The sequence below is a fragment of the Rhincodon typus genome, chromosome 35 (genome assembly GCF_021869965.1).
Source record: "Rhincodon typus isolate 14 chromosome 35, sRhiTyp1.1, whole genome shotgun sequence".
Taxonomy (NCBI): Eukaryota; Metazoa; Chordata; class Chondrichthyes; order Orectolobiformes; family Rhincodontidae; genus Rhincodon; species Rhincodon typus.
The window spans coordinates 20742395-20758829 of NC_063366.1; the positions used below are offsets into that span (position 1 = coordinate 20742395).

A 16435-nucleotide genomic window follows, 5' to 3' on the forward strand; every position below is an offset into this window, starting at 1 on the left:
CACCTCTGATGCTGCTTGGCCTGCTGTGTTCATCCAGCTGTACACCTTGTTATCTCGGAATATGAGATAACTGTGTCCAGTTTCCGGATGGCGTCGTTGTGACACTGGAGGAGGCCCAGGAATCAGCAAGTGCTGAGATTGAACATGGCTTCCAGACGGCAGCACCAGGGACTGACCGAGGAGACAATTTGTCCCATTTGTCTGGATTTCTTCACCGACCCGGTTACACTGGAGTGTGGACACAACTTCTGCCGCTCCTGTATCACCCAGAGTTGGGAAAAGGAGATAAACTCCTGCCCGGACTGTAGAGAGGAATTTCCCCGAAAGAAATCTCGGTAAATCGGGCCTTAGCGAATCTGGCCGAGGAGGTTCGAAAATTAAAGTTGGATCCGAAAGAGAAGGAAAGTAAACTTCACTGTGAGATACATCAGGAAGATCTGAAGCTGTTTTGTGAAACTGACAAGAAAGTGATCTGTGAGACTGCGAAACACAGAGACCACCGCTTCATCCCAAGTAAAGAAGCTGTTGAAATCTATAAGGTAAAGGGAGTTATTTTATAAACTGAGAGTTACATCACATACTACTGATCCAACACTTGACCTAACACATTCTGTTCTGCGCTTTCTCTCCCAATTCCCGGATCAGCTGAAATCTTCCTTAGATTCTCTCACAGAGAAGAAATCGGCGGTTCTACAAACGGAACTGAACCAGAAACGGAAGATTTCCGAAGTGAGGGTGAGATCTCCGTGTGCTGATTTTCTGGGATCTCGGTTGGTATTGTTCCCTTTATCGCGGGATATTAATGAGGTTTCATATTTCATTTGGTAGGAACAGGCGAGCAGTCTGCAGATCCATATCACATCCGAGTTCACTAAAATGCACCAGATTCTAACTGAGAAAGAGTAGCGCTTACTCACAGATCTCAGGGAAGAAAAGAAGAGGATTCTAGAGCCAATGGAGAAAAACCTTCGAAAGATTCAGGAGAAATTAAATTCTATTGAGGGGAAACTGTCAACAATACAGAAACAGATGGAGCAAACAGACGAGCTGATATTTCTGAAGGTGAGGGAATATATTGCGGGTTAGTTGGTGGAAATTTCACCCAGTTACAAAACAAAGCTGGTGATAACATTCACATTTATATCGCAGTTACTGAACGAAATAGAAACAGAACTAAACTGCCTTTATTGCAGTTCCAATGTTGCCACTGAATGACCCACTCCCACGCTATCTTTAGAAGCTCGGGAATATCGAGAGCCTCCCGGCAATGTTTTGTTCTTCACTCAGTGTTCCCAACGTTTATTTCTCTCCTGAAACTCCCATTGCAATCCAGTTACAATTCCATGTGGTGAGTGTGTGGGTTTGTCAGGGCGGTGTGTCTGTGAGTGGGATTGATGGCCCGTTCCAGTTTATTTTACCCTCTCCTCAATATTTCTTCCAAATTGTATCACTTTCCATTTCCGTGTTGCGTCTGCTCATTTCAGCAGCCTGTCTGTCTCCTCCTGAAATCTGTTACTGTCATCCTCACTATTTGTGATTCATATCTTTCAGGAGAAAGCTTGTCGGAAGAGAAGGTAGGGCATGCTCTTTACTGAAACTCTGCACAGTTTGCTGAAGAACTCAGTGACGAATATTACGGTTTTATTTCCTGGTTATTGTCGCCACTTTAATGGGTCATTTATCGGGCCACAGTTAGTCCTTTATATTCATAGGCGAGTACTTTTGGAAGAAGAAGCTTATTTCAGATTTAAAAATGTATTATCGGGCGACAGTAACTCCACTGTTTCAGAAGTGTTTTTGTAATCAGAATCTTACTGAAGGTTTGAAACAGAATGAAATTTTATAAAACTGTTCGACCTTATTCTAGTTACACAATCTGGACCTCAGGCTGCAAGTTCATTCCATACACGAAAGAAAATTCGATACATGTAAAAAGAAAGTAGCTCCTCGTGTCCATTTTAAATCTATCTCCTTTCATCACAAAAAATGCCTCCTTGTCTTGAAATCCCCAAGACATCCGTCCTTCATATTATCTATACCTCCCAATATTTTATAAACCTCCATAAGTTCACCTCACAAACTCCCCTGCTCCAGTGAGAAAAGTCCCAGGCTATCTAGCCTCTCCTTATCACTCAAAACTTCCATACCAGGCAACATCTTGGTAAATTTCTTTTAAAGCCTCTCCAGTTTAATAATCTCCTTCCTACAACGGGGCAGCCAGAACAGGACTCAGTTCTTCAGGAGTGAAGTCATCAGCATCCTCTGCAACCTTCTTTGTTCCAGAAGTTCTGTTTATAACACAGCAAGCACACGGGGAAAGTGTTTTTCAGCTCCTGTGGTATGAGTGCGGTGGCTTAGTAACTAAACTGTTATCAGGACATGACCTCTTTTTCTTGACCCTGCGGTTTCCAATCCTTACCCTTGTATAATCAAATTATTCTTGGCTCGGTGATGAAAATAAGATTAACATTTCACCTTCTGCCACACTTATTCAAATGTGAACAATGCTGAAGGATTGGTCATTTAAATCATTTCTGAAATATTCTGGCAAAGAGAAATTTGTAAGATCGACCATTTAATACTCACAGGATTGGTGATGAAGGTCATGAACTTTCAGCTGCTCATGCCTCTCTGTCTCTCGGACAGTTCGTTGGCCCGTTACAGTACACAGTCTGGAAAGAAATTATACACACCATTCACCCAGGTAAACACGTGTATTCATTTTCCTAATGATAAATCCAGTTGTGAAGGCATTAAATGATCTCCAAGGCCCAAGCTTAAACATTCACATTGCTCGATGTTAATTCTGGGAGACTCTCCATTTCATATTATTCTTTCTGTGTCTACATCTGGGTTAAGAGTTTGCAGCATCGGCTCTGTGTCAGAGCAGTACAGGAATCTATCTAACCAGAGGAGTAGAGCATGGAAACCAGATTTCTGTGGGAGTTGGCCTGGCTGTGTCTGAAGTGACATTCGAGGCACATTTTTATCATATTTTCCGAGAGACATCGAGGCAACAGCAAGCCAGTGTTAACAGGCAAATAGTCTATTGAGGGTGTATGTGTGTGTTTCTTGGGAGTGTGGGACTGCAACAGAGAAGTCAGTAGAAGGAGTTGGCTGAAGTGTTCAAGTTTGAAAAGGATAGCCATGTGAATAATTGTCCCACGTCCCGGTCACAGGGAAATCATTACACAGGACAGCCAAAATGCATCCAGTTTGTTTATAAAATGAGGTTTCTCCTTAGGTTTAGTGAGGGAACACTGGAGACACATTCTGTACCTGTTACATAGTTGCAGGGGCTGCATTGAGAATGATAGGAACTGGGGCTAAGTCATGTGTATGATTTTGGCCTCGTCATCGCTCCATTTATGATTTAAAACTGAGAGATTCAGAAATATAAGTAACTCCAAATTATTTCATGAGTAGATCATCAAGCACAGTTGAAAGTTTGGCTGGGAAATTTAAGGCATGATTCAAATTGGATCAGAAAATGACAAGTCATGTTGACTTTGTAGGTAGACAGCAAGGACGTTAACTGCTACCCTGTATCCAGCTTTACTATTGGGGCAATTCAGGACTCACTTTTCTGCACAGGACAGCCTAGAGCTTGTCATTATGGCTGAGTGCAGCACTGTCACCGCTAAGTACAGAAAACGGGAAGAACATCAGACAAATGACTGGAGGAAAACAAGTCTTACAAACTGTGTGGTGTGGCAGATCCCCTCCTCAAGATCTGCCCAAGATGCTCCCTCAGTGATATACAAGAATGGGGGAAAAAAGGGGTGCTCATGAATAGAATGATGAAGTTGGCTACTAGGAGCCCTGCAAACCTCCTCCACAACTTGCAACCTGCCCTCACCCTGATTCAACCATCAGGGAGAAGAATGGTGTCTCAACTGAAACATTTAGATCAGGCCAGATGGTTTTGCGGTGAGATCCAGTGGCATCAAGCTGGTGTTCTCTGAGCACTGCCTCCTACTGGCTGAATGTTAACCTGCAGGAAGACCAGAGGGACAGGGACATAGAAACTGCACATGATACTGTTGACATGAAAAATTACTAAGGAACACAAAGATTAGGAAATATAAACCCACTGAGTCCGCAATGCTCTGACAGGAAGCAGTTAAAGTGAACATTCCGAGATTGTTCACCATCAAAATTGTGCAGAAGACAAAGGAGTGATAGAGGCAAATATACCAATTCCAGAAACACATGCAGAATCTACTCCTGCTTCAATTAATGGAGGTCAATAACAAGGAGGATCTTCAAGAGGCTCAGAGCCAGCAGCTGCCACTGTGGAAACCTCCAGGATCATTTTCTGGTTCAGAGACAGCTCCATGGAGCAGGATGAGGTATGCACACCTTTCTTCTTCCAAAAGATACAGACATAGAGAAAGAAAATTCTGCAATTAGCAGCCTTGAAAAGGAGACAGCTCAGAACACCGGATCCTGACATATTAAGTATAAGCACATTTCTGATGCCACATTGGATGTCATGGAGACCAGAGACAGCACATCCTCTGAAACCCATTTTGCCAAAGTAAATCAAGGCAAAATTTCCTTGGGAATGAGGCCATGTTGACCAATTCTTTGTCTTCTCACTATCAGCATAGACCACATGAAGTTGCTTGCGATTTAGTTCAGACAGGCCAGGGTGTGCACCCAACCGTGAAGGACAGTGCGGCTATGGTCAACCACATAGTGTGAATGTGAGAGTGAGGCTGTCTCTTCAGATGCCTTACGTTGAAACCCTTCAATAGTCATGATTTCAGTGCTGATTCCAAGAGTCTGACAGATAAGGCGGTCACCTTTCTCACTCTTCTGTCTGGTTCTGAAACTTGGACTATATGCAAACACAACTTCAGGCTGTGTTGAGGTTCTACCTGTCCTTGTGTTGCAGAGATGGGTCTGGTCACATTGACATGTAACTCTCTGTTCAGTGGACGAATGCTGTACCATCTATCCCTCAAGGAGTGAGTTATGATGAAATTTTCCTGTGATCACAAATCCATTGGACATTGGTCCACACAGAACTACCTCAAAGCCTTGCAGGAAGAGGAGATGGTGGATCCTGTCTGATGGTTCCCTGAGCAGACTGTCAAAGTGTATTTGATAGAATGCCTCATCGGCAGAACATTTAACTAAGTATCCGGACCTAAACTGACTGTTGGTGACAAGGGGCTATCCATTGAGTTGTTCCTGGTGACACAGGGTATCACACTTAACTGCTCTGCCCATGATGTGGCTGTGGTGAAGAATAGCCCATTACGCAGCTTTTTTGACAATGTGTCTTTGTAAAGCAGGTCGAGAAAAATGATGCAATGGTTCAGGTTGTGTGTCATCTCAGCAGCTCCTTCACACACGATTCTATAGTTTTTGCCAGGGTGGGGGTGATGAAGGGTTTGGAGAAGGTCGAGAGGTCCTAGGGCTACAGAACAATATCAACATCATTTGCAGCTGGAGGATATCAACTCAGTGAAACAAAAAACACTCATTTTGTCCTGCAACATACCTGTTTATCTTTCAGTGCAAAGAACAATCCTTGACCAAGTGTTGTGGACTGGTACATTTCAAGGTCCAGGACTAAATGCTGAGGGATGGACTAAAGCTTGGGGAAAATGCTGTAAAGGCACAATAGCAAAAGACCCTGGTACAAGTTCTTTTGGTCATTAAACACAGAGAGGCAAAAAGATGTCACGATGCATTTGAGCTGTATGTTTTATATGGAATAAAATCTATACATATTAAAACATTGTAAATTGATTCAAGGACATCAACAGAAGAATTTATTTTGTTTTGTTGGATACCTCATATCAATTTTGAACTGTTATACTTAAGCTCTGGCTATGCTGGGTTATGGATAGAGGATAGCTTTCTTCTGAGCAAAATTATGACTGTCTTTGGGCTTCATTGTGATCTCCAGATTTGGTGGGATTACATTTTCCACTGAACTTACCTTTTGGTCTATTAACCATTTTCCTGTTTCACTGCAGACAATCCAACTTTCCTTCCTGGTTGCCATGCAAACTCACTCTCAAATAATACCCTGACCTCGCCATTTTCAGTTGTAACCTATTTTACCCCTCTGACTCACTCTCCCGCCTTCTCTACCCACTTGCAGTCTCCCACCCTCCACTCCCTTTCTTTGTTTCCTTGTTTTCTTTCCTTTAACATCACCCCTCCATTTTCCTCTCTCTTTTCTACACACTCTCTGCTCGTTCATTTTTCCCGACTGCCTTCCTTTCACTTTACACCCATGCTCTCAGCCTTTCACTCTTTCTTCCCCTCCTGCCTTCCTCTGATCCGCTCTTGTTCCTGCTGCTTCTCCTCACACTGACCAACTCTGTTTGAAAGCACTAAGGGATATTTCCTTGTGGAGTGGGGCTGGTGAAACTGTGTGTCTGGATGGTGAGGGAAGGGGTGAACCTGTGAGAATTGGGAAGACAGGGCAAAACTGTGAGAATGGGCGAGGTGGAGGGGACACAGTCACAAGACCTGCCCTGGTCCTGACGCTGCCTCCTGCCAGCTCCAGCCACCAGACTCGCAAGGCCAGGAAGCTGCTGCACCTGAGCACAGAGAGAGGTCCTGTCGACACAATTACGGACAAACCACACCCTGGGAAAGCATGTACCCAAATAATGGGACAGTATTGGAAAATGTTGATGTTGGACATTGTCCAAGGGCAGCCAATGGCATAGTGGTAGTATTGCTGGACTGTTAATCCAGAGACCCAGGTAATATTCTGGGCACTCGGATTTGAATTCTGTGATGGAAGATGGTGAATTTTGAATTCACTAACATCTGGAATCAAGAGTCTAATGCTGACCTTTGATCCATTGTTGATTGTCGGAAATACCCATCTGGTTTACTCATGTCCTTTAGGGAAGGAAACTGCCATCCTTCCCTGATCTGGCCTGCATGTGACTCCAGACCCATAGCAATGTGGTTGATTCTTAACTGCCCTCTGGGCAATCAGGAATAGACAATAAATATTCTCATCAAAAAATGAATAAAAGAAACGCCCTCTCACACCCAGCCGCTTCAGTCACCTGCCCCACTTTGAACTTCCTGCAATCTCTCTTATCCCGCCCCAGTGAGCCTGTCCTTTCTTCCCTCTTGCCTCTCATTTCACTCCTGACCCATTTAATCTTTCCTCCTTCTCTGTTGCCTTCTTTGCTTCATTTCCAATTTCACCACTCTTTGTCCTCACTTCTGCCTCCCTCACTCCCACATAAATGACCACTTCATGTCAGTTTTTACTGCGAAGAAATAAATGGAGGCTAAAGAAATCAGGGAAATTAATACCAATTTTTTTCAAAACAGTTTACGTTATAGGAGATACTGGAGGTCTTAGAAAACATAAAGGGAGATAAATCTCTGTGACCTGATCAAGTGAATCCCAGGGCGCTGTGGGAAGTTAGGGAGGTAATTGCGGAGTCCTAGCAGGAATAAATTGTTGTCTGGTTCCCCTTTAAACAAGTTACAGATAACTCCGACCAGAAAGTTATAAATGAATTTGCCCATGTGTCCCACAATACTGAAGGGGTCAGATCAATCTAAACACAAGCTGGTTCCAATAAACAACAGTCCCAACTTTATTAGAAACAAAGTTACAATGATCTTTGATACCAATCTAATCTTTAATAACATTTACTCCGTTACGGCTACAATACATTCCAGGTCTTTTTTAGAATTACGCAGTTGCTCTGTCTGTGGCTCTATCTTTGGGTCTATGAAGCTGCTCTCTTCCTCCCTCTGCATGGTCAGGGGTCTCTGCCTCTCTCCATGCTGGTCTGTTCAGAAGGGCTCAGATGATCCTGACGCAGAGGTCTGCAGATGAACCCTACTTTTATACCATTTAGATGGTTTTCTGGAACCTTCTATAGCTCTGGTCAATCAGGGCGATACACCTAACAGTTTGAAACAACAGTCATTCATTCACTTAGTTTCTTTATGTAGCAAGATGCACTGCCTTTCTGTCTGGGTTCTCCTTTGTTAAGTGGATAATTTGTTCAGGGAGAAGAAGCGTCCCGACTCAAAGCATCAACTTTCCTGCTCCTCTGAAGCTGCCTGGCCTGCTGTGTTTCTCCAGCTCCATATGTGTTATATCTAATTTGTTCAGGGTATGTCTATCCAGAATAACTGTTGCCTTTTACATTATGCTAATATCATTAGCACCCAGCTGCTGCATTTGCACTGTGTCTGTTGTGTGGGTTTCGTGATTTCAAAGGTTTATTTGTCCAATGTACCCAGCATCTCTTGCTGTTTGGCCAAGTTGGCTATCTCTCTTTGAGCACCCAGGGGGCTGCTACAATATAGATCATCTTTAAACATGGGTGAGGTGCTGGACGACTGGAGAGTGGCTAATTAGTGCCACTGTTTAAAAACTGCTGTAAGGAGAAACCGAGGAACTACAGACCTATGAGTCTGACATTGGTGATGGATAAGTTGTTGGAGTTGATTCTGAAAAGATTGGATTTACATGTGTTTGGAGAGGCAAAGAATGATTAGGGATAGTCAACATCGTTTTGAGTGCGGGAAATCATGTCTCACACAATTGATTGAGAATTTTTGAGAAAATAACCAAGACGTTTGATGGGGAAAGAGTGGTAGACTTTGTTTATTTGTAAAAACTTTAGTAAAACCTTTGACAAGGTTCTGCATGGTAAACTAATGATGAAAGTAATATCACATGGTATTCAGGATGAGCTTGCCATTAGATACAAAATTGGCTTTACGGTAGGAGACAGAGGGTGGTGGTGGAGAACTGTTTTTCAGACTGGAGGCCTGTAACCAGCGGTGTTCCACAGGGATCGTTACTGGGACAAATTTTGTTTGTCATCTATATTATTAATTTGGATGAGAATATAGAAAGCATGGTTGGTAAGTTTTCAGATAACTCCAAAATTGGTGGTATAGTGGGCAGTGAAAAAGGTTAACACAAAATCCCTGTGGCATGGAATCACATTCAGCCCATCGAGTCCACACCTACCCTCTGAAGAGCATCCCACCCAGACCCATCCCATACCTGTGATCTTCTATTTCCCATGGCTAATCAACCTAGCCTGCAGATCACTGAACACTTTGGGACATTTTAGCATGGCCAATCCATTTCACCTGCATATCTTTGGACTGTGTGGAGGAAAGCCACACACACACAGGGAGGATGTGCAAACCCTGAGGTTGGAATCAAACCCGAGGCCTGGTGCTGTAAGGTAGCAGTGCTAAATACTTAGCCACTGTGCCACCCTAGCTAAGATTACAAAGAGGTCTTGATCAAATGGTTCAGTGGGCTGAGGAGTGGCAGATGGAGTTTAATTTGGATAAATGTGAGGTATTGTATTTTGGTAAAACAAATAAGGACAGGACTTATACAATTAATGGTAGGAACCTGGGGAGTGTTGTAGAACAGAGAGTCGTAGTGGTTCTTTGAAATTTGCATCACATGGAGACAGGGTGGTTAAGAAGGAATTTAACTTACTTGCCTTCATTGCTTAGACCTTTGCATATAGGAGATGGGACGTCATATTGAGGTTGCACAGGAGGTTGGTGAGTCCTCTTCTGGAGTATTGTGTGCAGTTCTGGTCACCCTGTTAAATGAAGAGGGTTCAGGAAAGATGTTGCCAGGAATGGAGAGTTTGACTTATAAAAGTAGACAGGAAAGGCTGGGACCTTTTTTCACAAGTGTAGGAAGTTGAGGAGTGACCTTACTGAGATTTATAAATTAATGAGTGGCATGGATAAGGTGAAAAGCAAGGATCCTTCCCCTGGGTTAGGGGAGTTCAGCACTAGGGGACATATTTTTAAGCTAAGAGGAGAAAGATTTAAAAAGGGCATGAGGGGCAATTTTATTACACAGAGAGTGATTCGTGTGTGGAACGAATTGCCAGAGAAAATGATGGATGCAGGTATAGTTGCAACCATTAAAAGACCTTGGATAAGTACATAAATAGGTAAGGTTTGGAGGCATATGGGCCAAGCACAGACAGGTGGGACTAGTTTAGCTTGGGATTATGGTCAGCATAGACTGGTTGGACGGAAGGTTCTGTTTCCATGCGGTATGACTCTAGTACTCTATTCCCTTCCACCGGTCTCTGCTATTCCTCAATCTCTGTCCACATCATTTCCCAGTTCTACATGCCATTACTCCTTATCTCATTCACTAATAATCCCATACCCTCTCCGTTCATATTTACTCCCACTTTCCGTGGTCTGTCCGTCTACTTAATGTCAATAATCCAATGCAGTTCGCAACAACAGAATTAACAGTAAATTAACATTAAAAATTGGAAGATGCTGAAAATCTGAAACAAACAGAAATTACTCGAGAAACTCAGCAGGTTTAGAAACATCTTTGAGAGAAAGCAGAGTTAACATTTCCGGGGTTGTGTTCAGGGAAGGGATGGTGATGGGGATGGTAAAGGAGTAAAAAAAAAATGGTGGAGACAGAGCCCAGAGGGAGAGAAGAACAGTTAGACAGACAAAGGGATGGGTCATGGTAAATCAGGGAGACAGACGTGCTGATAATGGGGACTATAAGTAAGTGAAAATGAGTTGGCTGTGCTGAAAGTAGCTCATGTCATGACAGGGCCTGGAGTGTGCAGGTGTGTAAAGGACATGGAAGAAGGTGTCCAGGTCCTAAAATTGTTGAACTCAACATTGGGCCCTGAAAGCTGCTGGGGCCCCAAGCGGAAAATGACATGCTGTTCTTCTAGCTCAAGGCTTAGCACAAACTGGAAGAACAGTATTTGATTTTCCACTCAATAGAGGCCACATGGGGAGAACTTTATAAAAATTGGGCAATGATATTGCTTGGTATGTACTATAGATCCAACCCAGTCAGAGAGATTAAGCACTGACATGTTGGTAAGTCTCAGAGAAGCAGAAAAACAATAGGGTCTTAATATTATGGGAATTCAACCGGGATTGGGAAATTGTGAAAGACTTATACTGAACAGAATTAGAAGAAATGTAGTTTGGGAAAATAGAAGGATACTTGTTCCCTTCATGGAATGTTCAATAACCAGGGGCATAGATTTCTGTGAAGGAACACAAGGTTTACAGAGAAATTAAGGATAATATTTTTCATGCAGATGATGATAGTATCAGGAACTCAATACCTGGGGAGGCAATGGCCAAATGATATCATCTCTGGACTCTTAATCCATAGATCTAGATAATGTATGGGGACCTGGGTTTGAATCCCACCATGGCAAATGTTGGAATTTGAATTCAATAAATATCTGGAATTAAGAGTCTAATCATGACCATTGCTGATTGTCAGGAAAAAAAACCCCATCTGGCTCACTAATGTCCTTTAGGGAAGGAAACTGCCATCCTTACCTGGTCTGGCCTACATGTGACTCCAGATCCACAGAATATGGTTGACTCTTAACTGCCCTCTGGGCAATTAGGGATGGGCAATAAATGCTGGCCTGGCCAGTGACGCCCTCAGCCCCTCAATAAATAAATAAAAATAAACAAAGGAGACAGAAGCCGTCAGAACATTTCAGAAATTGTTCAGTTGAAAAATTGAAAAGAAACAGCATACAAGGATATGGGCCAAGGATTGGGAAACGGAATGGAAGTTGATAGGTTCTTGATGACCAGCATGGACACAATGGGCTGAAGAGTCTCATTTGATGTTGTATTACTCTATGACTACATTAGTTCGTTAGCTCAGTTGGCTGGCCAGCTGGTTTGTGATACAGACTGACACCAACAGTGCAGGCTTAAAATCCTAAACCATGAAGATCCTGCCTTCTCAACATCATCCCTTTAGTGAGGGTTGGTGATTCTGAGGTAAAACTCACCAGCAGCTATCTCTCTCTTTCATTGATGAGATAACAGCCTCTGGGTGTATGATAACTTGAATTTGCATCTACTATAAGACTATAGCCCAGCATCAGGCATGTCACTCTCCTGGCCCTGTTCCCTCATATCCACTCCTGCTCACTCTCCCCTCTCACTCACACTTCGGCCTTCATGGTGTCTTCTAACCCACTCTCCTATCGCTTCGCTGCCTTACTATAACTCCCTGAAACTTTCGCACCTCGCACCCCCCTTAGTCCTTTCCAGTTCACTCACCTGCACACTATTGGCTTTTCCCACTCCATCTCCTTTTCACTCTCTCTTCCTCTCTCAGACACGTTTCCTCCTAGCAATGCCTCTCATCCTCACTGCCCCTCCCTCACTGCTCACTTCCCTCTCTTCCCTTACCCCTTGCCTCCCCCTCCAAACACTCTAACCCTGTCACTCAGCTCACCTCTTTATTCATCCTATCACTCTCTCCTCAGTTTCCTTGTCCCTATCCCTCGATATTCTCTCCTGCTGTCTCCCAATAGGCACCACTCCCTTCACATCACTCTCTCATGGGCCTCAATCTTTATGCACTCCCAACCTCTGACCCTCACTCCCCTTTCGCTTTCTCCCTCCTGCTCACTCGTCGCCCCCATCTCTAACCCCTAATTCTGTCCTAATCTCTGCAGCCTCCTTCAGCCTTTCCCATTCTTGTTCTCCCCTCTCACTCACTCTGCACTCCCTCTGGGCTCACTCTTCCCTCTCAGTAACTAACTCCTTGAACACAGCCTCCCAACCCAGTCACTCTCCCCTCGTTGTGCTCTGTCCGCTGCCCTTCATTTAATCCTAATCCTTGGCCTGCCCCTTTCCCACCTCCTGTCTCTGTCCACTCCTCCACAATGACCATACCCTGATTTCCTCACCCCTGACTCTCCCCTCCCTTTTAATCTTCCCTCCTCACACTCCTCTTCCTTCACTAAATAAAATCTGAAAGGACTGTGGATGTTGTAAATCACGAACAAAACCAAAAACTTCCTCAGAACTGAGGAAGGGTCACCGGACTCAAAACGTTAACTCTAACTTTTTCTTCACAGATGCTGCCAGAACTGCTGATCATTTCCAGCAACAAGTCAGTGAGATTAACCTCAGTGATGAGAAATTTTAAGGATGATCTCCAACACTGTTAAGCAAATCTGGATAATTCAAGAAAACCAGTGTGGGCTTGTTGAAAGCAAATCAAATTTAATTGAATTGGTTGAGCTTTCTAACGAAGTTAGATTAGGATTCAGTTTGGATTCAGGTGGAATTTATTCTGGACTTGTAAAGGCTTTTGAGAAATTGTCACATAAAAGAATTTGAAGTAAAATTGAAGCCCTTGGAATGAAATGACAGTGACAGCATGGAGATGAATTTGACTGGATGACAGTGAATGAGTATTTTTGAGATGAGATGAGTTTTCCAGTAAGGTTCCATATCGGTCTGTTTCAGGAGCACTGAAACTCAGCAGGTCTGGCAACATCTGTGCATAGACAACAGAGTCAACATTTCGGTTTTCTTCCACCTCCATACTGTGTCACTTCACTGAACAATCTCAGTTAACCACAAAGGTCAGTTTCAAGCACTTCACAGGTCATTTTCAAGTACCTGTCCCAATAGGACAAACAAATCCTTAAGGGAAACAGATACGAATTGTTAAAGAATTACAATAAAAACACCCTGTAAAAAGAAACATCAATTGATTATATTGAGGATCTGGTAACTGTAGTACTTTGTATCTGGTACAATTGTATAAGAAAAAAAGCCACGTCTACTCAGCAGTTCCAGCTTGAGGTTCAGCTCAAAGATGTAACAGCAAGTTCCCTGAATAAAGACAACTGAAGGCCATTTTACTGCGTCTCTGTCTCTCACTCCAGTTCACGTTACAGGAAGACTCTCAACAGTCGTGCCTCTGTGATGAAAAAAAATGACTCAGGTGCAGCCTCTCTAACCCCCCAGAAAAATCATCACTTACACACCCTTCTAATCAGACACATACAAATAGCTATGAAAAAGAGTCATCTCAGACTTGAAATTTAATTCTGTTTCTCTCTCCTTTGATGCTACTGGATCTGCTGAGTTTCTCCAGCATTCTCTGTGATGGTGTGGAATTATTTACCACTGAGGGCTGTCAAGTCTCGGTCAGTTGGAATATTCAATGCTGGGAATTAAAGGTTATGGTGATAAGGCTGGAAAGTGGAGTTCAGAATGATCAGGCTAACCATGATCTCATTGAATAGCAAAGAGACTCGATGGGCTGAACTGCCTAATCCTGATCTTCTGTCCCACAAGGTAAGATTCTACAATCAGATGGTCACAAACAACAGATGACCTTGTCATTACGTGATCACTGTTTCAGATAGCTTGCTGCGTGTAATTGGCCTCAGTGATTATAAGACAACATTGACTACGCTCAAAAAGTACCTAATTGGCAGCAAAGCACTTTGACACATCGAGTGGTCCTGGAAGGTGCTGTATAATTGCAAGTATTTCTCGTCTTTCATTTTAAATCTCTGCCTTGCTCCTGCTTTAAAATACTTCTTAAACTTTCCTCTTTGTGCCAAACTCTGATCACTGTCTGAAATAGTAAGAACTGCTGATGCTGGAGTCAGAAACAACACAGTGTGGAATTGAAGGAGCACAGCAGGCCAGGCAGCATCAGAGGAGCAGGAAAGTTGATGTTTTGGGTCGGGACCATTCTTCAGAAAATGAGTGTTCAGAAGAAGGTTCCCGACCTGAAACACCAACTTTCCTGCTCTTTTGATGCTGCCTGGCCTGCTGTGCTCCTCCAGCTCCACATTGTGTTACCTCTGATCATTGTCCTATGGGCGTCAGTGGCAAACACTCGATAATTGCCCCTGCAAAACAACAATCTTGAAGGCGTCATATAGAATTGTAAGTGGTTAACAGGTAACTATGTGGCAGACATCTATTTACTTTCTTTCCCCATGGCCTGATGTGAGGAAGAGTAGAAAGTTTCTTGAACAAAAACAGAAATTGCTGGAAAAGCTCTGCGAGTCTGGCATCATCTATGGAGAGAAATCAGAATTAATTTTTCAGATCCCATTGACCCTTCCATAGAACTCAAACTTTTTGAAGTTCAGTCTTTTCAAGGGTAAAGGTAGTAGGACAAGGAGCCATGTCATGGTATTTAAACTAGTTAACAAGTGAGGGATGGGCCATTTCAGTAACTGGGTTTAGCGTTCACTGCATTGTAACATTCTTATATCAGCCTTGAAAAGGTACTTCATTGACTATATGGGGAAATGATTGTAAGCAATTCTGAGAGACAGAATTAATCTGCACTTGGAGAAGCAAGAATTAATCAAGAACAGTCAGTGTGGTTTTGTTAATGGGAGGTCATGTCTGACCAAATTGATTAAATTTTCTGAAGTGATGATCAAGTGTATCGATGAGGACAATGCTTTTGAAATAGTCTCCTTGGACATCAGCAAGGCTTTTGATAAGGTCCCATGTGGGAGGCTGATAGTGAAGGTGGGAGCCCATGGATCCAAGGAAATTGGTTATTGGCTCCACAATTGGCTGTGTGGCAGGAAGCAAAGTCTGACAGTTATGGAATGGACGCAGACTGGATGTCTGTGTCCATTCGGATCTCACAGTAGTCAGTGTTGGGGGCCTTGCTCCTTGCGGTTTATAGAAATGCTTTGGAGTTGAATGCAGAAGGTTGATGAGTAAGTTTGCAGACATTACAAAAATTGGTAGGGAGTAAATAGTAAGCAAGACAGTCTTCGAGTTCAAGGTGATGTGGATGCCTGGGCAGTTGGGCTGATCAGTGGCAAATTGAATTCAACCCAAATAAATGTGAGGTGATGCACTTGGGCAGGACAAACAATGCAAGGGAGTACATAATGAATTGTAGGACCCTGGCAAGCACCAAGGATCAGAGGGATCTTGGTGAGCATGTCCACCAGTCCGTTAAAGTGACAGGGCAGGCGAATAAAGTGTGCAAGAAGGCATATGTATACTTGCCTTTATTAGGCCTCCACCTGACAGAGGATCAGCGTTACGAAAGCTTGTGACTTCAAATAAATCTGCTGGACTACGGCCTGATGTGGCGTGATTTCTGACTTTGTCCATCCCAGTCCAACACCGACACCTCCACATCATCGTAATTAGTTGAGGCAGTTTAAAAGCAAGGGAGTTATGCCTGAACTATATAAAACATTGCTTTGGCCACAGCTAGGATATTGTTTACAGTTCTGGAATCCACATTATTGGAAGGGAGTGATTGCACCGGACAGGGTCCAGAGGAGATTTACCAGGATAGTGCCTGGGCTGGAGAGTTTCAGTTATGAAGAGAGATTGGAGATGTTCTCCTCGGAGCAGAGATGACATGACCGAGATGTATAAAATGTACAGGAAACCCACGGGATCTGGAGTTGGGGGAGGGGGACGGGAATCTTTCACTGTTTGAGGTGCTAGGGGTAGAAACGCCTCTCCATATTGAAACAACATTTGGATTTGTTCATGAAGTTCTTGAGCCTACAGGACTGCAGTTCAGGAGTTGGAAAGCAGGAAGAAACCGAACCTGCGTCCTTCCGTTAGCATGTACCCTGAACGTCAATGTAGGTCACTGTAA

General features: G+C 43.4%; 1 protein-coding gene across 1 annotated transcript in view; it reads left to right on the forward strand.

Moving 5' to 3' along the window:
* Positions 1 to 144: 144 nt before the first annotated feature.
* Positions 145 to 16435, forward strand: part of LOC109914676 (tripartite motif-containing protein 75-like) — a 29268-nt gene continuing 12977 nt past the window's right edge. The window contains 6 exon segments of the mRNA XM_048616674.1: positions 145 to 319; positions 322 to 548; positions 646 to 735; positions 829 to 1062; positions 1552 to 1574; positions 2589 to 2704. Coding sequence (XP_048472631.1) covers positions 145 to 319; positions 322 to 548; positions 646 to 735; positions 829 to 1062; positions 1552 to 1574; positions 2589 to 2704 — 865 coding nt within the window.